Consider the following 26,732-nt stretch of genomic DNA (forward strand, 5'->3'; position numbering starts at 1 on the left):
AACTGTCTATTTCTGTCTTAAATTTATTCAATGTCCCAGCTTCCACAGCTCTCTGAGGCAGCGAATTCCACAGATTTACAATCTTCTGAGAGAAGAAATTTCTCCTCATCTCTGTTTTAAATGAGCGGCCCCTTATTCTAAGATCATGCCCTCTAGTTCTAGTCTCCCGCATCAGAGGAAACATCCTCTCTGCATCCACCTTGTCAAGCCCCCTCATAATCTTACACGTTTTGATAAGATCATCTCTCATCCTTCTAAATTCCAATGAGCAGAGGCCCAACCTACTCGACCTTTCCTCAAAAGTCAACCCCCTCATCCCCGGAATCAATCTAGTGAACCTTCTCTGACCTGCCTCCAAAGCAAGTGTATCCTTTCGTAAATATGGAAACCAAAACTGCACGCAGTATTCCAGATGTGGCCTCACCAATACCTTATATAGCTGCAGCAAGACTTCCTGCTTATATACTCCATCCCCTTTGCAATAAAGGCCAAGATACCATTGGCCTTCCTGATCACTTGCTGTACCTGCATTCTATCCTTTTGTGTTTCATGCACAAGTACCCCCAAGTCTTGCTGTACTGCGGCACTTTGCAATCTTTCTCCATTTAAGTAATTAATTGCTTTTTGATTTTTTTTCTGCCAAAGTGCGTGACCTCACACCTTCCAACATTATGCTCCATCTGCCAAATTTTTGCTCAATTACTTAGCCTGTCTATGTCCTTTTGCAGATTTTTTTATGTCCTCCTCACACATTGCTTTTCCTCCCATCTTTGTATCGTCAGCAAACTTGGCTATGTTACACTCGGTCCCTTCTTCCCAGTCATTAATACAGATTGTAAATAGTTGGGGTCCCAGCACTGATCCCTGCGGCACCCCACTAGTTACTGGTTGCCAACCAGAGAATGAACCATTTATCCAAACACTCTGTTCTGTTAGTTAGCCAATCCTCTATCCATGTTAATATATTACCCCCAACCCCATGAACTTTTATCTTGTGCAGTAACCTTTTATGTGGCACCTTGTCAAATGCCTTCTGGAAGTCCAAATACACCACATCCACTGGCTCCCCTTTATCCACCCTGTTTGTTACATCCTCAAAGAACTCCAGCAAATTTGTCAAACATAACAGCTCATACTGGAATTGTGGAGTATGATGTCTGAACAGAGCTCATACTGGTTGTGGTGGGTGTGTGTTTCTAATACTGATCAATAAAAGCAAATTAGAGAATTATATCTTGCTGTAATTTTTGAATATACATGTGTACATAGTGAATTAAAGCTATTAAGTGTATTCATAAACCATTTTTTTAAGCGATTTTCACTGAAGCATTTAATTTTATTTTGAACAGCTGATGCTATCAACAATGCTGCAGGATTTGGCTTCAATGGTTATGACGGGAAAGGCAATGCTCGTTGGGACTTGATTTCAAATTTAAATATTGTAAACATTGAGGTGAGAATTTTTTTTTGGCTTGAGGGCAATTACTAATTTGTGGCCCTACCCCTGTTTCTTCCCTCGAGTTTCTCCAGGTCATGTAGTGCCTAGAGGCCAGGTATCCTTCTCTTGGGCCTTTCAGTGCTGAGGTACATAAGCAAGGGATGGGAACTGTTGTATATGAATGAAGAGTCTGACTGGATACTGTGAGCTCAAAGTAAAGTGTGACCGTAGTCTTTTATTGCAGGTCTCCAGAGTGCCTCTCTAGCCTGTGAGGTCTCCTTAAGTACCTGTACTCCCAAGTGATTGTGGGATCCCTTGGGACTCCAGGGGATGAGCCCCCTGATGGTTAAACAGGGTATTAACATGTTTACATATATAACAACACTCCCCCCGCAAAGTCAACAGTGTAACTATTTACAAGGTGAGTCGATCTGGGGCCTGTCTCTCCCTGGTTGATCGTCTCGGTGCAAATGCTGGTTTTGGTGAATCGTTTGTTGGGCCCTCGCTGGGCTGCTGTACAGCTGGCCTTGCTGGGCTGCCTGGTGTGGTGAGCCCTGCTGGGCAGCTGCGGGTGATGGGTTTGCTTCGCGGCCAACCGCGGTGTCATTTGCCACTGGTGTTTTTGGGGGGGGTCAAAAAAGGTAAGGTCCAAAGTGGGTTGCTCAGGATAGTCTGTGAATCTGAGTTTGATTTGGTCCAAGTTTCCGGTGAATGAGTCCATTTGAAAGTTTGACCCGAAACACCCTGCTCCCCTCTTGGGCCACAATAGTGCTGTGAAGCCACTTGGGACCTTGTCCGTAATTCAAGACAAATACAGAATCAATTGATTTCAATTTCGCATGACACATTTGCGCGATCATGATATGTACTTTGTTGAAGCCGCCTGCTCTCTACCTGTTCATGTAGATCAGGATGAACTAATGAGAGCTTTGTCTTAAATGCCCTTTTAATGAGCAGTTCAGCAGGTGGAATTTCAGTGAGCGAGTGGGGTCTCGTGCGGTAGCTAAGCAGAACTCTGGATAGGTCAGTCTGCAGTGAGCCTTCAGTTACCCTCTTCAAGCCCTGCTTGATACTTTGCACTGCTCTCTCTGCCTGACTATTGGATGCTGATTTGAACGGGGCAGATGTAATATGTTTGATCCCGTTACGGGTCATGAACTCTTTGAACTCAGCATTGGTAAAACATGGTTCGTTGTCATTCATGAGGACATCAGGTAGTCCTGGCGTGGAAAACATGGCTCGCAGGCTCTCAGTGGTGGCAGTGGACGTGCTTGCCGACATTATCTCACATTCAGTCCATTTGGAGTGCGCATCTACAATCACAAGGAACATTTTACCCAAAAACGGGCCTGCATAGTCGACATGGACTCTGGACCACGGTTTGGAGAGCCATGACCATATACTTAGTGGCGCCTCCCTGGGTGCATTGCTTAACTGCGAGCATGTGTTACATCTGCGCACGTAGGACTCTAAGTCCGCATCGATACCAGGCCACCACACGTGGGATCTGGCTATCACTTTCATCATTACGATGCCTGGGTGGGCACTGTGGAGGTCACTGATGAAGGTGTCTCTGCACTTTGGCCCACTACCCGATTGCCCCACAGAAGGCTGTCTGCCTGTACAGACATTTCATCTTTGCGCTGCTTGTATCTCTTCCTGCATTTCCACTGGGACACTGGACCAGCTCCCGTGAAACACACAATTTTTTACTAGGGACTGTAAGGGGTCCTGGCTCGTCCAGGTTCTAATCCATCGGGCTGTGACAAGTGATTGCTCACTCTCAAATGCTTCCATAAGCATGACTAAATCTGTGGACTATGCTATTTCCACCCCCGTGGTGGGCAATGGCAGCCTACTGAGAGCAGTTTCTGTGCCTGGCCTGTGGCGGATGGCGTAGTTGTATGCGGACAACGTGAGCGCCCATCTCTGGATGCAGGCTGATGCATTCGTATTTATCCCCATACTCTCGGAAAACAGGGAAATTAGTGGCTTATGGTCCGTTTACAATTCAAATTTGAGCCCAAACAGATATTGATGCATTTTCTTTATCCCATAGACACGCTAACACTTCTTTTTCAATCATACTGTAGGCCCTCTCGGCCTTAGACAGACTTCTGGATGCATAAGCAACAGGTTGAAATTTCCCAGATTCATTAGCTTGCTGCAATACACACCCGACGCCATAGGACAATGCATCACATGCTAGTACCAAACGCTTACATGGATCATACAACACAAGCAACTTGTTTGAGCATAACAATTTTCTAGCTTTTACAAAGGCATTTTCTTGGCTTTTACCCCATGCCATTCATCTCCTTTACACAGTAAAGAGTGCAGGGGTTCAAACAATGTGCTAAGACCCGGTAAGAAGTTACCAAAGTTGTCCAGGAGTCCGAGGAACGACCGCAGCTCCGTCACGTTCTATGGCCTCGGTGCGTTCTCGATTGCCTCCGTCTTCGAATCGGTGGGCCTGATGCCGTCCGCCGCGATTCTTCTCCCCAGGAACTCCACTTCAGGCGCCAGGAAAACTCACTGAGCGTTTCAACCTGAGCCCCACGCAGTTGAGTCGACTAAGAACCTCCTCCTGGTTCTGCAGATGCTCGACTGTGTCCCGACCTGTAACCAAGATGTCGTCCTGGAAGACCACCATGCGTGGGTCCGACTTCAGTAAGCTTTCCATATTCCTCTGCAATATCGCCGCGGCTGATCGAATTCCAAATGGGCATCTGTTATAAATGAAGAGACCTTTGTGCATGTTGATGCAGGTGAGGCCCTTTGATGATTCCTCCAGCTCCTGCCAACGTCAGGTCCAGCTTCGTGAACCTTCCTCCCACCAGCATAGCAAAAAGGTCATCTGCCTTTGGTAGAGGGTATTGATCCTGCAGGGAGAAACGAGTGATAGTTACTTTGTAATCACCACAGATTCTGATGGTGCCCTCTCCCTTAAGGGTTGGAACAATCGGACTGGCCCACTCGTTGAATTCGATCAGCGAAATGATGCCCTCTTATTGCAGCCGGTCCAGCTCGATCTCTACCCTTTCTCTCATCATGTGCGTTACGGCTCTCGCTTTGTAATGGATTGGTCGCGCCCCCGGAATTAGGTGGATCTGCACTCCTTGGAACTTCCCGATACCTGGTTCGAACAGCGAAGGGAACTTGTTTAAGGGTTAGGGTTAGGGTACACGAAGTGTCGTCAGCGGACGAGAGCGCTCGGACACCATCCCAGTTCCAGCATACCTTTCCCAGCCAGCTCCTGCCGAGCAGCGTGGGACCATCACCAGGTACCACCCAGAGTGGTAGCTTGTGCACCGCTCCATCGTAGGAGACCTTTACAGTAGCACTGCTGATTATGGGAATCAGTTCCTTTGTGTAAGTTCTCAGTTTCGGGCGAATGGGATTCAAGACTGGCTTTGAGGCCTTGCTGCACCACAATTTATCGAAAGTCTTTTTGCTCATAATGAACTGTCTCGTGCCCATGTCCAGCTCCATTGACACCATGAGTACATTTAACTCAACCTTCAGCATTATCAGAGGACACTTTGTGGTAAATGTGTGCACCCCATATACCTCTGCCTCCTCAGTCTGAGGCTCTCGTCGTGATCCACCTGCATCAGTTCTCCTCTTTAACATGGTGGTTTGCAGAATTAAGTATTTGCAGCTTGCTTGCACATACTTTGGAGGTGTTCCATTGTTCCAAAGCTCTTGCAAACTTACCCTTTGAAGCGGTATGAATGGAAATGATGATCACCCCCGCAGCGCCAACAAGGTGTTAATGGCCTTGCATTCATCACCCTTGATGGTGGACTCTGAGACATCTGCGGGCATGCAGCTGCAGGCATGTGGGGCCTGCCCTGTACGTTGCAATTTGAAAACATCATTTTGTTCACAGTACTTGTAGCAGCACTCGTGTGCTGAGAGATTTGCTTAGTATTGTCACTGGTGGCAATGAACGCCTGGGCTATCGCATTGGCCTTACTCAAGGTTGGGGTCTCGACAGTCAAAAGTTTGCCAAATATCACTTCATGGCCAATGCCAAGTACGAAAAAGTCTCTGAACATGTGCTCCAAATGTCCTTCAAATTCGCAATGTCCTGCAAGGCGTCTTAGCTCGGTGACATAACTCGCCACTTCCTGGCCTTCAGACCTTTTGTAGATGTAGAACCGGTACCTCGCCATCAGAACGCTTCCCTTCGGGTTCAGATGCTCCTGGACCAGTGTACACAAATCCTTGTACGATTTCTCTGTGGGTTTCGCTGGAGCAAGCAGATTTTTCATCAGACAATACCTTGGTGCCCGCAGATGGTGAGGAGAATCGCCCTTCTTTTGGCAGCGTTCGCTTCTCCTTCCACCTTGTTAGCCACAAAGTTATTGGTCAAGTCGCTCTACGAAGGTTTCCCAATCATCTCCCTCCGAAAACTTCTCCAGGATGCCCACTGTTCTCTGCATCGTTCGGTTCATCATCTGTATCTCATCGCCAGTTGTTATATATGAATAGAATCTGAATGGATACATAGAAACATGGAAAATAGTTGCATGAGTAGGCCATTCATCCCTTCGACACTGCACCACCATTCAATAAGTTCATGGCTGATCATTCACCTCAGTACCACTTTCCTGCTTTCTCTCCATATCCCTTGATCCCTTTAGCCGTAAGGGCCATATCTAACTCCCTCTTGAATATATCCAATGAACTGGCATCAACGACTCTCTGCGGTATGGAATTCCACAGGTTAACAACTCTCTGAGTGAAGAAGTTTCTCCTCATCTCAGTCCTAAATGGCTTACCCCTTATCTTTAGACTGTGTCCTCTGGTTCTGGACTTCCCCAACATCGGGAACATTCTTCCTGCATCTAACCTGTCCAGTCCTGTCAGAATTTTATATGTTTCTATGAGATCCCCTCTCATCCTTCTAAACTCCAGTCAAAACAGGCCCAGTCGATCCAGTCTCTCCTCATATGTCAGTCCTGCCATCCCGGGAATCAGTCTGGTGAACCTTCGCTGCACTCCCTCAATAGCAAGAACGTCTTTCCTCAGATTAGGAGACCAAAACTGAACACGATATTCCAGGTGAGGCCTCACCAAGGTCCTATACAACTGCAGTAAGACCTCCCTGCTCTTATACTCAAAACCCCTAGCTATGAAGGCCAACATACCATTTGCCTTCTTCGCCGCCTGCTATACCTACATGCCAATTTTCAATGACTGATGTACCATGACACCCTCGTTGCACCTCCCCTTTTCCTAATCTGCCGCCATTGAGATAATGTTCTGCCTTCGTGTTTTTGCCCCCAAAGTGGATAACCTCACATTTATCCACATTATCCTGCATTTGCCATGCATTTGCTCACTCACCTAACCTGTCTAAGTCACCCTGAAGCCTCTTAGCGTCCTCCTCTCAGCGCACATCGCCACCCAGCTTAGTGTCATCTGCAAACTTGGAGATATTACACTCAATTCCTTCATCTAAATCATTAATGTATATTGTAAATAGCTGGGGTCCCAGCACTGAGCCCTGCGGCACCCCACTAGTCACTGTCTGCCATTGTGAAAAGGACCCGTTTATCCCGACTGCTTCCTATCTGCCAACCAGTTCTCTATGCATGTCAGTACATTACCCCCAATACCATGTGCTTTAATTTTGCACACCAATCTCTTGTGTGGGACCTTGTCAAAAGCCTTTTGAAAGTCCAAATACACCACATCCACTGGTTCTCCCTTGTCCACTCTGCTGGAATGTTTTGAGGATGTAACTAGAAGATTTGTCAAGCATGATTTCCCTTTCATAAATCCATGCTGACTTGGACCGATCCTGTCACTGCTTTCCAAATGCGTTGCTATTTCATCTTTAATAATTGATTCCAACATTTTCCCCACCACTGATGTCAGGCTAACCGGTCTATAATTACCTCTTTTCGCTGTCCCTCCTTTTTTAAAAAAACGGGGTTACATTAGCTACCCTCCAGTCCACAGGAACTGATCCAGAGTTGATAGACTGTTGGAAAATGATCATCAATGCATCCACTATTTCTAGGGCCACTTCCTTAAGTACTCTGGGATGCAGACTATCAGGCCCCGGGGATTTATCGGCCTTCAATCCCATCAATTTCCTTAACACAATTTCCCGCCTAATAAGGATTTCCTTCAGTTTGTCCTTCCCACTAGACCCTTGGTCCCCTAGAATTTCCGGAAGGTTATTTGTGTCTTCCTTCGTGAAGACCAAACCAAAATATTTGTTCAACTGGTCTGCCATTTCTTTGTTCCCCATTACAAATTCACCTGAATCTGACTGCAAGGGACCAACGTTTGTCTTCACTAATCTTTTTCCCTTCACATATCTATAGAAGTTTTTGCAGTCAGTTTTTATGTTCCTGGCAAACTTCCTATCATACTCCATTTTTCCCCCCTCCTTTGTTCTCCTCTGCTGAATTCTGAATTTCTCCCAGTCCTCAGGTTTGCTGCTTTTTCTGGCCAATTTATATGCCTCTTCCTTGGATTTAACACTTTCCTTAATTTCCCTTGTTAGTCACGGTTGAGCCACCTTCCCCATTTTATTTTTACTCCAGACAGGGATGTACAATTGTTGAAGTTCATCCATGTGATCTTTAAATGTTTGCCATTGTTTATCCACTGTCAACCCTTTAAGTATCATTCGCCAGTCTGTTCTAGCCAATTCACGTCTCATCCTATTGAAGTTACCTTTCCTTAAGTTCAGGACCCTAGTCTCTGAATTAACTGTGTCACTCTCCATCTTAATAAAGAATTCTACCATATTATGGTCACTCTTCCCCAAGGGGCCTCGCACAACAAGATTGCTAATTAGTCTTTTCTCATTACACATCACCCAGTCTAGGATGGCCAGCCCTCTAGTTGGTTCCTCGACATATTGATCGAGAAAACCATCCCTAATACACTCCAGGAAATCCTCCTCCACCGTATTGCTACCAGTTTGGTTAGCCCAATCTATATGTAGATTAAAGTCACCCATGATAACTTCTGTACCTTTATTGCATGCATCCCTAATTTCTTGTTTGATGCTGTCCCCAACCTCACTACTACTGTTTGGTGGTCTGTACACAACTCCCACTAGCGTTTTCTGCCCTTTCGTATTCTGCAGTTCCACCCATACAGATTCCACATCATCCAAGCTAATGTCCTTCCTTACTATTGCGTCAATTTCCTCTTTAACCAGCAACGCTACCCCACCTCCTTGTCCTTTCTGTCTATCCTTCCTGAATGTTGAATACCCCTGGATGTTGAGTTCCCAGCCTTGGTCACCCTGGAGCCATGTCTCCGTGATGCCAATGATATCATATTCATTAATTGCTGCCTCTGCAGTTAATTCGTCCACCTTATTACGAATTTTCCTCGTATTGAGGCACAAAGCCTTCAGGCTTGTCTTTTTAACACACTTTGCCCCTTTAAAATTTTGCTGTAATGTGGCCCTTTTTGATTTTTGTCTTGGGTTTCTCTGCCCTCCACTTTAACTTTTCTTCTTTCTATCTTTTGATTCTGCACCCATTCTACTTCCCTCTGTCTCCCTGCGTAGGTTCCCATCCCCCTGCCATATTAGTTTAACCCTTCCCCAACAGCACTAGCAAACACTCCCTCTAGGACATTGGGTCCAGTCCTGCCCAGGTGCAGAACGTCCGGCTTGTACTAGTCCCACCTCCCCCAGAACCGGTTCCAATGTCCCAGGAATTTGAATCCCTCCCTTCTGCACCACTCCTCAAGCCACGTATTCATCTGGGCTATCCTGCAATTCCTACTCTGACTAGCACGTGGCACTGGTAGGAATCCTGAGATTACTACCTTTTGAGGTCCTACTTTTTAATTTAACTCCTAGCTCCCTAAATTCAGCTTGTAGGACCTCATCCCGTTTTTTACCTATATCGTTAGTACCTATATGCACTATGACAACTGGCTGTTCACCCTCCCCCTCCAAAATGTCCTGCAACCGCTCCGAGACATCTTTGACCCTTGCACCAGGGAGGCAATATATCATCCTGGAGTCTCGATTGCGGCCACAGAAACTTCTATCTATTTCCCTTACAATAGAATCCCCTACCACGAGAGCTCTCCCACTCTTTTTCCTGCGCAGCAGAGCCACCCACGGTGCCATGGACTTGGTTGCTGCTGCCCTCCTCTCGTGAGTCATTTCTCCCCCCCCCCCCCCCCCTCCCAGCAGTAGCCAAAACGGTATATCTGTTTTGGAGGGGGATGACCGCAGGGGACCTCTGCACTACCTTCCTTCCACTGTTCTTCCTGTTGGTTACCCATCCCCCTATCTGTCTGTGTAACCTTTGCCTGCGGGGTAAGACCAACTCAGTAAATGTGCTATTCATGGCATCCTCAGCATCGCGGATGCTTCAGAGTGAATCCACCCGCAGCTCCTGTGCCACAATGCGGTCTGTCAGGAGCTGCAGCATTTAGTCGTCAGGGACACTGGAAGCGTCCCTGAGTTCCCACATAACACAGGAGGAGCATGACACGTGTCCGAGCTCTCCTGCCATGACTTAACCCCTAGATTAATTTAATTTGGCAACAACAATGATGAAGGTTACCTACCGATAAAGGAAAAGAAAAGAAAAACTACTCGCCAATCACTTGCCCCATTGGCTGTGACGTCACCTTTCGATTTCTTTCTGCTTCTTTGTTTACCTTCTGTCCCTGCACCAGCACTGGCTAGCCTCCTCAACACTACCCGAACTCCCAACTGCCGCCAATCCCCGGACTCCCCGCTGGGCCTTTTATAGGCCTCCTCGACGCTACCCAAACTCCAGACTGCCGCCGATCCCCGGACTCCCGCTGGGCCTTTTATCGGCCTCCTCGATGCTGCCCGAACTCCCGACTGCCGCCGATACTGTGAGCTCAAAGTAAAGTGTGACCTTAGTCTTTTATTGCAGGTCTCCAGAGTGCCTCTCCAGCCTGAGGGGCCTCAAGTACCTGTGACTCCAGGGGATGAGCCCTCTGGTGGCTGTACAAGGTATATACAAGGTTACATACATAACGGAAAGATCAGAAAGTGTGCATGAGTAGCACAGAATGATTGTGTATCCCTTTGTGGCCTCCACTTGCTTCCATCTGTGACAGAGAGGTACAGTTTTGTGATATCTTCTTTACGACATCACAAACACACGTACTGGAGCCATCTTGGAGAGTCTATCATGTGTATTTTATTGTATTTACATCAGCAGTTGCATTGCCACTGTAGTCCACTAGTTGGAGCAATATTACACTTCTCCTCCCTCCTTAATGAAGAATGAAGAAGTAATCATAACAAATAATCATTATACATAACTTGCATGGTTATATACAACAAAAGATATGGACTTATTTTGCCATATTTACACATCAAACATAACCACTGGTTTTCTGTTTCCAAGAGGATATTTTCGCTCGAACAGAACTTCCCAAACTTGGTGTAATATTTAAACTTGTTCTAGGCTGAGCTTGAGGAGAGTTTTCCTCCAAGGGTAGCCCTTGATCTACATTTGAACCCTCTACAACATCAGACTGTTTGTCTGCCTGACTCGGTCTCAGACTTGAATTCTGACTTTCTCTTGGACTTGTTCCGAGTACATCTGATGTAGGATTTGCTATTGGTACTCTACTTGTAACAAGACTATCTGACTCATCAGAAATAATCGAATCATTCCAACTTTCAACTCCTTCCACATCTATAGGTACAATATGATCAATGTGAACAAACCTAACCTGTGAATGATCAAACATCTTGACCAAATATGTGCGAGGGCCACATATCTTCACCACTCTTCCTGCAAACTGGCAACCACTTTAACCATTTATGGTGATGATTCTTCACTCTCACCTTCTGATTCAATTTCACACTTCTCTCTCTTACTCTACCTCTCTCATGATTCTCTCTGTTTTAATTGTTTCTCTTCTACTGACTGTGCCAAGTTTGGCTTTAATAACGAGAACCTGGTTGGTGGCTGTTGTTTGACCAGTAGTTGTATGAGGAGTATTACAATAAGTAATCAGAAAATTTGCTAATTTGTGGTCCATCGAAAACTGTCGTTTCTTTGGATTTGGATCCAACATTTGCTTGATGAGGGCACGTTTTACAATTTGGACTGTGCACTCTGCTGCACCATTTGAAGAAGGGTGGTACAGTGGTATGTATCACGCCATTTCTGCTCATGAACTGCAAATTCTTCTGAACAAAATTGCGACCCATTACCAGACACAATCTCTTTTTTGGGAGGCCATATGAAGAAAATAATCTTCGCAAATTGTCAAATGTTTTACTGGTTACTTTCAGCATCGAAAACACCTCTACCCACTTCGAATGGCTATCAATCACAGTGAACAATTGCTGTCTTTCTAACTCAGCAAAATCTATATGTAACCTTTGCCACACCTTGGGAGGCCATTTCCATGGCTGTAATGGTACTGATGGTGGTTTCTTGCTTACTGATTGACATGTCATACACTGACTAACGATGTACTCTATATCTTTATCTAGACCTGGCCATCATAAGTAATTGCGTGCAAAACTCTTGGTCAAACACATTCACAGGTGCTGATCATGAAGATCTCCTAATAATTTGGACCTGAACTTATTTGGAATAACTACTCTTGCACCCCACGTGTTTCAATCTTTATCCACTGATAATTCATTCTTATGAACGAATGATGAATATCTTCCTCTGACATCTGGTTTGGCCAGCCATTTGCTATGTAATCATACACCTTTCACATAACTGGGTCACGTTTGGTAGCTCTGCCAATCTCCAACTGTGACTGGCAGTTCATCAGTGTATGAAAAATAGAACATTTGGGTGTAACTTGTGATGCGGATAGCAACCTGGACATAGTATCAGCATTACCATCTGATTTATGTACAACAATAATGGGGGTAGCCCAATTACTTAGATCTACCTTATAGCTAATGTTCTCAGTTTCTAGTCTTTTGAGTTCTTGCTCAACTTTCTCCTCGAGTGCGTATGGTACGGGACATGGCTTGCAGTAAACTGGTCTAGCGTCCTTCTGTGCACTGACACTTGCCTTGAAACCTTGGATCAGACTGCCTGTTTCACAGAACACCTTCTGATATTGCTTGATGACATCATCCTTTGATGCAAATCTCGTTTCAACACGGAAAATCTCATTCCAATCCAGCTTCAGTGATCCCAACCAATTTCTATCTGTTTAGACAGGTTTATCTCCTGACACTGAGAGGCAAGCTCGGAAACTGATCCTTGTATTTCACCGGTACAGTAATACATCCTACCACAGGGATTTGCTCTCCTGAGTAGCCTCGCAGCTCTATCTTCGACTTCTGGAGTGTAAAATCATTCAACTTGTTGAGATACAGCAATTCCGGTATTACACTCTCAGATGCATCTGTATCAATTTCCAGGGGTATCTTGGTTCCTGCAACGTCTAATTGGATGATGATACTTTGCAAATCGCTGTGAGATACCGTTGTGCTCCTGATGATGTGTATCTCCAAAACCCTCCTCGTCCTGCTGCTTCTCTTCAATGCTATGTAGTCTTTGGTGATTGTTGCTTCTAGCATTGAACACCAGTTTATTCTTCAGTCGGCGTGTCTTCACAAGATGCCCTGTTTTCTTGCAGAAGAAACACTCTGCCTTCACATATGGACAACTTTGAGCGATGTGTTGTCCCAGACACCGATAGCACGACTTCAATTTACTGTTACCCTAGCCAGTTGCTGAGTCCTTGGGGCCCAGTTGCTTTTTACTTTTAACCTGCAGGTTGACTGACAGCTGGAAATGGCTTGAAATTCTCGGGAGTATTGGTCGGCCATATCCATCGACATAGCTGTCTGACAAGCTAAATCAAAAGTCAAGTTAGGGGTTGTCAACAACTTTCTTCCAATCGCTTCATTTTTTGTCACACAATACTCGGTCCTGAAAGTTTCCAAAATGACAGTGAATGGATAGCTTTTTTAAATGATGATACTCTCATCATTCAATTGATTTCATGTTCCAAATCGATAACTTTCAGCAATTTCCAGGGATTCAGGATTGTAGTGCTGTTCCTTTGGCTTAACAGGAACAAGCACATTTTCAGGGTTTCATACACCTCGGGGCCTGCTTCAGTCAAGAAAATAGCCTGTTTTCTTTCTAAAACCATCCAGTTATGGTTTTCATCAATGAGGACTTCAACGATACTATTTGCAGTGAAAAACATTTCTAGCCGCTCCACATATGCTCCAAAAGTGTCTCGGTCGCGATGGAACTCACCCAAGCGCCCTATTATTCCCGTAGGCGCAGCCATCTGGACTCTTCAGTTCAGCCAAGTGTGCATGTAATTTACCTTGGATTTTTAGCTGTGCTGCAAAACAAATAAGCTCTGAAAGTCTCTGTTGTTTGGTGGGAACATCCACCATTAAAAATTTCAGCTAGGGAATCCAATTATCCCATCCTCGTCTCCAATGTAATGTTGTAAAGAAGATAACACAAACACATAGACTGTACAAGATGGCTCCAGTACATCATGTGTCTTTTATTGTATTTATATCAGCAGCTGCATTACCACAGTAGTCCACCAGATGCAGCTATTTTACAAGTTTCACCTCTCACCACTTGAGACACAGCGTGCTGATGCACCATTACTGAAATTAACCTAGGTGCTCTGTTGATGAAGTCTAATGACCAAATTTCCCCTCAAAGTTTAAAAATATCATTTCCCCCATACTTTCCTATATTTACCCTATTCATGTCAGTCATTTCCATAATATAATTTCCATTTTAATACTTTCTTTCTGCAGTTTGCGACAAGTTTTAAAATGTTCATTGACAACTGGAACATACAGACTGCTCTCTGGTTTAAAAGGTAATGATCTGACTTAGCTTTTTCTTTTTAAAACAAAGTTGTAGATAAGGTAGAGTTGCAGTAGTGCTAGATGTTGGTTCTGTAACTTGTACTATGTTGGTAGAATGCAGGTTATGTTGTATCCCTATGCTGCAATGGTAGGATGCAGTGTTGTGATGCAGGCTTGCTTCCAATATATTTTACCTATTCTTGGCACTAAAAGCAGCTTCCATAGCCTGGACTACTATCAAACCAGACACTTTTTGTAATTGGCTAAACTATTAGTTTATTCACAAAATAAAATTATTTACAGAACAAAACTAGAAGTTAATCAAACAAATCAATCAGACAAGACCCTTTGAATACTGAAAGAGCTTGAGATGAAACACTTCTCAATGAAATAAGCAGCCTTGTTCTTTGGCAAAAGCAGACTAATCTTTTCTTGTGAATAATGTGAAAAGTGCAATCCCAGCAAGGAATTGATGCCTCGAGGAGAAATAATAGTAAGGCACAATATAAATGCAAATCTTTTTCCTGTATCTCTTTCTGTCCTTTCTTTCTCCCTCACCTTTTGTCCCAACTTCTGTCTGAGGCTGAACCAGACTGTTCGCAACCTTGGTGCCATATCCTGAAATGAGCTTTTGATCACACATCCGCAGCATAACTAAGACCGCCTATTTCCACCTCTGTAACATTGCCTGTCTCTTTCACCCCCCCACCCCCTTGCCTCAGCTCATTTGCTGCTGAAGCCCTCATCCAATCCTTTGTAACCTCTACACTTTACTGTTACCTCTAGACTTTACTATTTCAATGCACTCCTGGCTGGCTTCCCACATTCTACTCTACGTAAACTAGAGGTGATCCAAAGCTCAGCTGCCCGTGTCCTAACTCGCACCAAGTCCCGCTCACCCATCAGCCCTGTTCTCGCTGACCTATATTGGCTCCCGGTTAAGTAACACCTCGACTTTAAAATTCTCATCCTTGTTTTCAGATCCCTCCATGGCCTTGCCCCTCCCTGTATCTGTAATCTCCTCCAGCACCACCCGCCCCCCCCCCCCCCCCACCCCCGAGATGTCTACGCTCCTCTAACTCTTCCCTCTTGAGCACCCCTGATTATAATCGCTCAATCATTGGTGGATGTGCCTTCTATTGCCTAAGCCCTAAGCTCTGCAATTCCCTGCCTAAATCTGTCCGCCCCTCTACCTCTATTTCCTCCTTCAAGACATTCCTTAAAACCTACCTCTTTGACCAAGCTCCTGCCCTAATTTCTCATTGTGGCTCGGTGTCAAATTCTTTGTTTCATAATCCTCCTGTGAAGCGCCTTGGGATGTTTTACTACATTAAAGGCGCTATATAAATACAAGTTGTTGTTTACTCTTGCTGTCATACAAGCAACATTATTTTCCCTTGTGCTCTTTTTCTTCCTGCTCTTTATCACTTTTTCTGAAAATATTTCCTGGTTTTCTGATTATGATACTGATATTGCATGCAGTTTCTGTGTCCATGAAATGTTACCATCCATATAAAGTACCTTTATTTAAAATCTGCTATGGCTGTTGCAGTCATCAAATTTTTCATTTTGAATATCCCAATATGGAAATTAAATAAAGAAAATAACTTTTATAAAGCACCTTTCACAACTAATGACTTACCTTTTGAAGTATAGTCACTGTTATGTCAACTTATTTTTGACCTGAATTTCAGGAGCAGAGCTCTTGCAGTTTTCTGGCAGTTAATCTGTAAAATTACCTGTAGTTTTCTCAAGTTAGGCAGCTGCTTAAATTCTTCACTGCTATTCCTCGGTTTTCCACATGATTGAATACAACTTTGTTTTTAATTATTGATTGTCTTGGTCTAATCTCTGAAGTTGAGAAAAATGATTTCAAATTAATCCTTTTAATTACAACAAGTGAACATTGATAACTTGCTCACGACTCTGCAATTCTCATAAGGGCTGGTGATGTATACTATAAACAGAGGTACAGGTATTACTCATCTTGCATGTTAATAGCTTGATTCTCAGGGTAACTGTCAACCTCTAAGCCATCTATAGCTTCAGCTTAGCCATTCACTTTAATACATTAGTCTTAATGGTTTCCACTTTGGAAAATTGTTATTGGATAAGTTGTAGATAAATGAACAATGTTCAGTATCTGGCTTTATTGAACTTTCATGATTTCGCCAATACCCAGCAATTAGAATTCGTGACTGTAGACAATATAGAAAAGAAAACTGCTTGCAAAGTAGTCATCAATATTGAGAAATATACAATGTTGAGCATCTTCATTGTTGAGCCCCATATTTTCCCTCTTAAGAACTTTGCTGGTTAAATCTTGTAATAAAATACTTTGTGCAGTGGATATTCCTAGTAGTTAATTAGTAGTTGTTTACATTAATTCATTATCTACACTGAATTTATTAAACCACCTTTTGTTTCAGAGTTTGCTATGACCGCTGCCTGTACCATCCAACAATAGCAACTTTTATGCTCTCTGCAATGTGGCATGGAGTGTATCCTGGCTATTGCATGACATTTTTTACAGGAATACCAATGACATTAGCAGCACGTGCAGTAAGTAATAGTTTCATATTTAGTTTTCTGTATTTATTAATGCAAGATTTGTACCGACATTATTTCAGATTCTTTTAAGTGTTTCTCTTGCTTCAGAGAGTAGGGATAAATGGTTCATTCTCGGGTTGGCAATCAGTAACCAGTGGGGTGCCGCAAGGATCGGTGCTGGGACCCTAACTATTTACAATCTATATTAACGACTTGGAGGAAGAAACCGAGTGTAATGTAGCCAAGTTTGCTGATGATACAAAGTTGGGAGGAAAAGCAATGTATGAGGAGGATACCAAAAATTTGCAAAAGGACATAGACAGGCTAAGTGAGTGGGCAAAAATTTGGCAGATGGCGTATAATGTTGGAAAGTGTGAGGTCATGCACTTTGGCAGAAAAAAATCAAAGAGCAAGATATTATTTAAATGGAGAAAAATTGCAAAGTGCTGCAGTACAGCGGGACCTGGGGGTACTTGTGCATGAAACACACAAGGTTAGTATGCAGGTACAGCAAGTGATCAGGAAGGCCAATGGAATCTTGGCCTTTATTGCAAAGGGGATTGAGTATAAAAGCAGGGAAGTCTTGCTACAGTTGTACAGGGTATTGGTGAGGCCACACCTGGAATACTGCTGCAGTTTTGGTTTCCATATTTACGAAAGGATATACTTGCTTTGGAGGCAGTTCGGAGAAAGTTCACTGGGTTGATTCCGGAGATGAGGGGGTTGATTTATGAGGAAAGATTGAATAGGTTGGGCCTCTACTCATTGGAATTGAGAAGAATGAGAGGTGATCTTATTGAAACGTACAAATTATGAGGGGGCTTGACGAGGTGGAAGCAGAGAGGACGTTTCCACTGATAGGGGAGACTAGAACTAGAAGGCATAATCTTAGTTTTAAATGGGCGGCCCCTTATTCTGAGGTGAGGAGAAATTTCTTCCCTGAGGGTTGTAAATCTGTGGAATTTGCTGTCTGAGAGCTGTGGAAGCTGGGACATTGAATAAATTTAAGACAGAAATGAGACAGTTTCTTAAACAGGGAAGTGGACCTGAGTTCATGATCGGATCAGCCATGATCGTATTAAATGGTGGAGCAGGCCCGAGAGGCTGTATGGCCTGCTCCTATTAATTTTTCTTGCAACATAAGAACATATGTCAAGAGGCTATTTCAGTGGGAAATAGTTTTTCTTGTAAAAATGGAGGTTTGAAAGTCTGCAATTATATTCCATTATTTTGAAAAAAGTGAATTTGTTGGTCTGTTGCCAAATTAATTGAATTGCTTTGATTTATATAATTCACAATTGGCAGACATAAATAATTTAAGAATTGGCAGAATGTGTTTTTATATAACTTGGATGGTTAGGAGAAACTCCAGTTTTGTTTTTGTTTAAAGCCCTGACTAGCTATGACTTGTGTCTGTAAAAACTTCCTGTAGTTTGTAGATAACCAATATACACACAAAAAAATGGTACATAAGATTTTTATACCTTTTGTATATTTGTTGTATTTCATTTTATATACCTGGTCTATCAATTGTAGTATAATAACTTTGAAAAAACAATTATTTCAAGCTCGGATGAATGGGCCTTAAATATACAAATAGAAGAAGCTGAGAATTTGGAAATATTTAAGTTATAATTTTGATGAAATTCCAAAACACTTTTGAGGCATTGAATTTTACCCTGTGCTGCCATTTAAAAGCACGTGAGCATTAGCAGTAGCTGTTCTAAAGTAAAGACACAATTTATGCTTTGTAGAGCAAGAACATGCAGGTTGCTCAAAGGGTAACAATGTTATGGGATCAATTCTGTGCTCCCACGAGGAGTGGCACTGCGGGAGCACAGTGCATGCTTTTCTGTCCATTACAGTGAATGAATAAGAAATCAGGAGATACATGCCTGTAATTTCCTGCAAGCGCCACCTCCCACTGTGAGCTGCAGATTGTGGCATTACCCCGAAGACTGTGTTATCTGTGTACACTCAACTATCCTGTTTTTCTAGATTAGAAACAACTTCCGATTCTACTTTATCAAGTTACCAGCTGTCAAATTATTTTATGATGTCATAACCTGGATTGCAACAATGATAGCAATAAGCTACACAGTTGTGCCATTTGTTTTGCTGTCAGTGGAACCATCTCTAAAATTTTACAGGTAAGCTGAGAAAGTCTGTTACAAAAAGGATGTACAGGTTGGATCTCCCTTATCTGGGACTCCCTTATCCAGCACCACCCCTCGTCCGGCATGATTCCAGCGGCCGGGAGCACATGCGCAGAACACTGCCAACCTCCACCCCGACTTTGGGGTCGCTCGATGCTTCGGGCCCGCCTGGGGCGCCGATCTCGTTGTCTTCCCCCCCAGTGCCGCTAGCCTCCCCTCATCCGGCAAAATCCCTTATTCGGCACAGGCCAGGTCCCGAGGGTGCCGGATAAGGGAGGATCAACCTGTAGTGGAATATAAAATGTTCCCTTTCAAGCAGAGAAGGTTAATAGAGGTTAAAAATTAAACATTATGAGGGGTTTTGAATAGATGGGGAGAAACTGTTTCTACTGGCAGATAGAGGACACAGATTTAAGGTAATTGACAAAAGAACCAGAGGGGAGATGAGGCGAAGTTCTTCTTCGCAGCGAGTTGGGATCTGGATTGCACTGCCTGAAATAGTGGTGGAAGCAGATTTGATAGTAACTTTCAAAAGGGAATTGGATAAATACTTGAAAAGGAAAAATTTGCAGGGCTATGGGGAAAAGAGCAGGGCAGTGGGAGGGAATAGGTCTTTCAAAGAGCCGGCTGAATGGCCTTCCTCTGTGCTGTATGATTCTTTGATTCTATATAAAAGTACATGGAAATTAAAATCATCTTGCATGAGATATATATATGTGTGTGTGTGTGTGTGTGTGTATATATATGTATGTAGAAGGTGTTAAGAATAATATTGCCATCCACTCTGCAATATTAGTTTCCATTAGTTCTTACACCTGCAGGAATTGTGCATTTTTCAACCAAATCAATATGTTTCTGCTAGTTGAGGGCTCAGTACATGAAACTGAACAAGAGCTTTCTGATTTGCTTATACAAAAGAAATCTATTGATGCAGGTTGAGCATCCAAGATCTGGAATGTTCTGGATTCCGGACCGATTGTGGCAGGGTCGTCCGGAATCCGTAAAATGTTCCAGAAGCTGGACCTGCCGACCTCTGGGCCCCACCGCTGCCCAACCTCAGGCCTCGCCTCCACTCACCTCTCCCCACTCGCCACTGCTGCCCTTACCTTGGGGCCCTGCCGCTGCTCGACTTCGGGCCTCACCTTGCCGCCGCTGACCTTACCCCGCCGCCACTGCCCTTACCTTGGGACCTCCTCACCGGCCCACCCCAACACCTCTTCTGCGACAGGGCCTGCCGGCCCGAACACTTCCACAGCGGCGGGGCCCGCCCGAGAGCAGTTTAGTGCACGAACATTTCTTCCTAAATTAATACTTTCAAAAAATACAAACTAGTGAGTCATTTTACTGCTGTTTTGTGGAACAATGCTGACAGAGTGTCTGTGGTATTTGCATTAATAGGAAGTCACTTCACTTCAAAAGTAAACCAGACAGCATGTAAACATTGAGATGTATGAACATGATAAACTACAGGGTAGAGTTTCCGCTCCATTGAGCTGTTTTTTTGGCGCAATTCACCCAAAATCGGCATAACCTGCGCAAAAGAATGTGGAACTTTAAGCGCATATTATGCTCTGTGCAAATTGAGTTTCTGCAATCTTTTGCACTAGTTTAAAAAACATTGCACTAGAAACCAGCCCTGCCCAAGCCCCAGGATGAATTAATCACCATTGCAAGTTTCCTCTAATTGTGCTCATTTGCAGGCCTTCGAGTTGGTTCTTTTCGGTGCAAGGCCACCAATAAGCCCGTTTTAAAAGCTCTTGAATGTCATTTTTTTTTTAAATTACTAAAACTGACTCCTGTACCGCACTATAACTTGCAAATGGTTCTGAATCATTTTCAGTCATTTAACATTGGGTTAATCACAGGTGGTGGATTAACACTGATTTTTAAAATGCTTACTTTTTGTGATAAACCCATTTTCAGCTGTATTAATCAAATTGCACCAAGTTATTACAGGTTGAAACATGCCTTATCCAGAACCCTCTGGACCTGGCCTGTTCTGGATAAGGGATTTTTCTAGACGAGGGGTGGTCACATTAAATAGGATGGTACAGGTACTGAGCAAGGGGATATCTGGGCTGGGAGTGCGGCAGAGAGATCATTGGGGGGGCGGGGAGCGGGGATCGATTGCGGAGTCAGGCCAGCAATTGTGGGGCTCGGCATTAAGGTAGGACTTCATTTTGTTCAATTTGTTCATGTCGGAGTTCTGTGCATGCACTACCTGGTGGCTGGGAATGGTTCTGGACGAGAGGTGGTTCCTGATAAGGGAGTTCTGGATAAGGGAGGTTCAACCTGTACTGTTAAATATATCAAGGAATATTTTCTAAAGCAACATTTTAAAAAAATTACATTATAAAATGCTGCCCGATTGCGCTGGTTCACGGCAGATTTTGCATTTGGCGATATGCAAATGAGTTTGAGCGCAAACTCTGGGAGAAAATACACTTCTCTAAACTAATTTTGAGCGCAATTTGTGCCCAGATAGCAGAAACTCAAAATCAAGGAAAAACCCAGAGATGTTGAAAATACAGCATTGAGAATTCGGAATACCGGAATCCGTACTGTTCCAGAATCTGGACACCGGGACGATCCGTGGCGGGGTCATCTGGAATCTGGAAAACCTCCCCCTTGCCTCAGCTTGACACCCGCCCCCCCCCCCCACCACCTATCCACCTTGGCCCAGGAGTTTCTGGATTCGGGACGTCATAAAGACGTTCCGAAGTCCGGAAATACAACAGAATCTGGAGTGGCCTCGGTCCCAAGGCTTCCGGATTCTCGACGATGTACCTGTACATAAAGATCAAGAAGACAACTAAGGAAAGAGCAGGGCCTATTGGAGACCAAAACGGTAACCTGTGTGTTGAGGCGGAAGACATGGGTATGGTTCTTAATGAATACTTTGCATCTGTCTTCAAAAAGAGAGTGTCGATGCAGACATTGTAGTTGAGGAGGAGTGTGAAATATTAGATAAGATAAACATAGTGAGAGAGGAAATATTAAGGAGTTTAGCATCTTTGAAAGTAAATAAATTGCCAGGCCCGGATGAAATGTATCCCACGCTGTTAAGAGATGTGTGAGGAAATAGTGCAGGCTCTGACCATCATTTTCCAATACTCTCTGTCTACAGGTGTAGTGCTGGAGGACGGCTAATGTTGTACCATTGTAAGGGAGAAAGGGATAGACCAAGTAACTACAGGCCAGTCAGTCGCAGTGTTGGGCAAATTATTGGAAAAAAATTCTGAGGGACAGTATTAATCGACACTTAGAAAGACGTGGATTAATCAAGAATAATCGGCATGGCTTTGTTAAGGGAAGGTCGTGTCTGACCAACTTGATAGAATATTTTGAGGAGGTTAGCAGGAGGGTCGTTGAGGGTCGAGCGTTTGATGTTGTCTACATGGATTTCAGCAAGGCTTTTGACAAGGTCCTGCACGGCAGACTGGTCAGAAAAGTAGAAGCCCATGGGATCCAAGGGCTGCAGCGCTCAGTACTAGGTCCCTCGCGTTTTAGAAACATAGACATAGAAACATAGAAAAATAGGTGCAGGAGTAGGCCATTCGGCCCTTCTAGCCTGCACCGCCATTCAATGAGTTCATGGCTGAACATGCAACTTCAGTACCCCCTTCCTGCTTTCTCGCCATACCCCTTGATCCCCCTAGTAGTAAGGACTTCATCTAACTCCCTTTTGAATATATTTAGTGAATTGGCCTCAACAACTTTCTGTGGTAGAGAATTCCACAGGTTCACCACTCTGGGTGAAGAAGTTTCTCCTCATTTCGGTCCTAAATGGCTTACCCCTTATCCTTAGACTATGACCCCTGGTTCTGGACTTCCCCAACATTGGGAACATTCTTCCTGCATCTAACCTGTCTAAACCCGTCAGAATTTTAAACGTTTCTATGAGGTCCCCTCTCATTCTTCTGAACTCCAGTGAATACAAGCCCAGTTGATCCAGTCTTTCTTGATAGATCAGTCCCACCATCCCGGGAATCAGTCTGGTGAACCTTCGCTGCACTCCCTCAATAGCAAGAATGTCCTTCCTCAAGTTAGGAGACCAAAACTGTACACAATACTCCAGGTGTGGCCTCACCAAGGCCCTGTACAACTGTAGCAACACCTCCCTGCCCCTGTACTCAAATTCCCTCGCTATGAAGGCCAACATGCCATTTGCTTTCTTAACCGCCTGCTGTACCTGCATGCCAACCTTCAATGACTGATGCACCATGACACCCAGGTCTCGTTGCACCTCTCCTTTTCCTAATCTGTCACCATTCAGATAATAGTCTGTCTCTGTTTTTACCACCAAAGTGGATATCCTCACATTTATCCACATTATACTTCATCTGCCATGCATTTGTCCACTCACCTAACCTATCCAAGTCACTCTGCAGCCTCATAAAATCCTCCTCGCAGCTCACACTGCCACCCAACTTAGTGTCATCCGCAAATTTGGAGATACTACATTTAATCCCCTCGTCTAAATCATTAATGTACAGTGTAAACAGCTGAGGCCCTAGCACAGAACCTTGCGGTACCCCACTAGTCACTGCCCGCCATTCTGAAAAGTACCCATTTACTCCTATTCTTTGCTTCCTGTCTGACAACCAGTTCTCAATCCATGTCAGCACACTACCCCCAATCCCATGTGCTTTAACTTTGCACATTAATCTCTTGTGTGGGACCTTGTCGAAAGCCTTTTGAAAGTCCAAATATACCACATCAACTGGTTCTCCTTTGTCCACTCTACTGGAAACATCCTCAAAAAAATTCCAGAAGATTTGTCAAGCATGATTTCCCTTTCACAAATCTATGCTGACTTGGACCTATCATGTCACCTCTTTCCAAATGCGCTGCTATGACATCCTTAATAATTGATTCCATCATTTTACCCACTACCGATGTCAGGCTGACCGGTCTATAATTCCGTTTTCTCTCTCCCTCCTTTTTTTTAAAAAGTGAGGTTATATTGGCTACCCTCCACTCGATAGGAACTGATCCAGAGTTTATGGAATGTTGGAAAATGACTGTCAATGCATCCGCTATTTCCAAGGCCACCTCCTTAAGTACTCTGGGATGCAGTCCATCAGGCCCTGGGGATTTATCGGCCTTCAATCCCATCAATTTCCCCAACACAATTTCCCGACTAATAAGGATTTCCCTCAGTTCCTCCTCCTTACTCGACCCTCTGACCCCTTTTATATCCGGAAGGTTGTTTGTGTCCTCCTTAGTGAATACCGAACCAAAGTACTTGTTCAATTGGTCTGCCATTTCTTTGTTCCCTGTTATGACTTCCCCTGATTCTGACTGCAGGGGACCTACGTTTGTCTTTACTAACCTTTTTCTCTTTACATATCTACAGAAACTTTTGCAATCCGTCTTAATGTTGCCTGCAAGCTTCTTCTCGTACTCCATTTTCCCTGCCTTAATCAAATCCTTTGTCCTCCTCTGCTGAATTCTAAATTTCTCCCAGTCTCCGGGTTCGCTGCTATTTCTGGCCAATTTGTATGCCACTTCCTTGGCTTTAATACTATCCCTGATTTCCCTTGATAGCCACGTTTGAGCCACCTTCCCTTTTTTATTTTTACGCCAGACAGAAATGTACAATTGTTGTATTTCATCCATGCAGTCTCTAAATGTCTGCTATTGCCCATCCACAGTCAACCCCTTAAGTATCATTCGCCAATCTATCCTAGCCAATTCACGCCTCATACCTTCAAAGTTACCCTTCTTTAAGTTCTGGACCATGGTCTCTGAATTAACTGTTTCATTCTCCATCCTAATGCAGAATTCCACCATATTATGGTCACTCTTCCCCAAGGGGCCTCGCACAACGAGATTGCTAATTAATCCTCTCTCATTACACAACAATCAGTCTAAGATGGCCTCCCCCCTAGTTGGGTTCCTCGACATATTGGTCTAGAAAACCATCCCTTATGCACTCCAGGAAATCCTCCTCTACCGTATTGCTTCCAGTTTGGCTAGCCCAATCTATGTGCATATTAAAGTCACCCATTATAACTGCTGCACCTTTATTGCATGCACCCCTAATTTCCTGTTTGATGCCCTCCCCAACATCACTGCTACTGTTTGGAGGTCTGTACACAACTCCCTAACGTTTTTTGCCCTTTGGTGTTCTGCAGCTCTACCCATATAGATTCCACATCATCCAAGCTAATGTCCTTCCTAACTATTGCATTAATCTCCTCTTTAACCAACAATGCTACCCCACCTCCTTTTTCTTTTATTCTATCCTTCCTGAATGTTGAATATCCTTGGATGTTGAGCTCCCATCCCTGATCATCCTGGAGCCACGTCTCCGTAATCCCGATCACATCATATTTGTTAACATCTATTTGCACAGTTAATTCATCCACCTTATTACGGATACTCCTTGCATTAAGACACAAAGCCTTCAGGCTTGTTTTTTTAACACCCTTTGTCCTTTTAGAATTTTGCTGAACAGTGGCCCTTTTTGTTCTTTGCCTTGGGTTTCTCTGCCCTCCACTTTTCCTCATCTCCTTTCTATCTTTTGCTTTTGTCTCCTTTTTGTTTCCCTCTGTCTCCCTGCATTGGTTCCCATCCCCCTGCCATATTAGTTTAACTCCTCCCCAACAGCACTAGCAAACACTCCCCCTAGGACATTGGTTCCGGTCCTGCCCAGGTGCAGACCGTCCGGTTTGTACTGGTCCCACCTCCCCCAGAACCGGTTCCAATGCCCCAGGAATTTGAATCCTTCCCTGCTGCACCACTGCTCAAGCCACGTATTCATCTGCGCTATCCTGCGATTCCTACTCTGACTAGCACGTGGCACTGGTAGCAATCCCGAGATTTTGTGGTATATATCAATGATTTAGGCTTCAATGTAGGGGGCATGATTAAGAAGTTTGCAGATGATACAAAAATTGGGCGTGTGGTTGATAAGGAAGAAAGCTGTAGACTGCAGGAAGATGTCAATCAATCGATCAGGCGGGCAGAAAAGTGGCAAATGGAATTCAATCGGAGAAGTGTGACCAATGCATTTAGGGAGGGATAACAAGGTGAGGGAATACACAGTAAATGGTAAGATACTGAAGTGTAGAGGAGCAGAGGGACATTTGAGTGCATGTCCATAGATCCTTGAAGGTAGCAGAACCGGCAGATAAGGTGGTTAAGAAGGCATACAGGATTCTTTCCTTTATTAGCTGAGGAATAGAATACGAGAGCAAAGGAGGTAATGCTGTAACTGTATAAAACACTAGCTACGCCACAGCTGGAGTACTGCGTGCAGTTCTGGTCACCACGTTACAGGAAAGATGCGCTTGCATTAGAGAGGGTACAGAGGAGATTTACGAAGATGTTGCCATTACTAGAGAATTTTAGCTATGAGGAAAGCTTGGATTGGCTGGGGTTGTTTTCTTTGGAACAGAGGAGGCTGAGGGGAAATTTAATTGAGGTATATAAAATTATGAGGGGCTTAGTTAGCGTGGATAGGAAGAAACTATTTTGCTTAGCAGAGAGGGCAATAACCAGGGGCAAAGATTTAAAGTAATTGGTAGAAGGATTAGAGGGGAGTTGAAGATAAACTTTTTCACCCAGAGAGTGCTTGGCATCTGGAACTCTGCCTGAAAGGGTGACCAGAACTGCACGCAGTACTCCAGCTGGGAGCACTGTGTTGCCGCCATTGTGGGGCCGACTTCAGAGCTGACAAAATAAAATGGTGACCGCAGCGGTGTACCCTCCCCTTCAAGAACAGACGGGCTGCCCAGCCACTGGCAGCTTCCCGCTGGGAAAA

The 26,732-nt window shown here is 44.2% G+C and overlaps 1 protein-coding gene across 4 annotated transcripts in view; it reads left to right on the plus strand.

Moving 5' to 3' along the window:
• The window catches only part of LOC139267123 (lysophospholipid acyltransferase 2-like), a 205,027-nt gene that overhangs the window by 170,925 nt on the left and 7,370 nt on the right, over positions 1–26,732 (plus strand). For all 4 annotated transcript variants that reach the window (XM_070884953.1, XM_070884954.1, XM_070884956.1 and 1 more), the window contains 4 exons: positions 1,350–1,453; positions 14,202–14,266; positions 16,685–16,817; positions 18,804–18,955. In XM_070884953.1, coding sequence (XP_070741054.1) covers positions 1,350–1,453; positions 14,202–14,266; positions 16,685–16,817; positions 18,804–18,955 — 454 coding nt within the window. The remainder of the gene's footprint in view (positions 1–1,349; positions 1,454–14,201; positions 14,267–16,684; positions 16,818–18,803; positions 18,956–26,732) is intronic.

This window comes from Pristiophorus japonicus, chromosome 7, assembly GCF_044704955.1.
Source record: "Pristiophorus japonicus isolate sPriJap1 chromosome 7, sPriJap1.hap1, whole genome shotgun sequence".
NCBI lineage: Eukaryota > Metazoa > Chordata > Chondrichthyes > Pristiophoridae > Pristiophorus > Pristiophorus japonicus.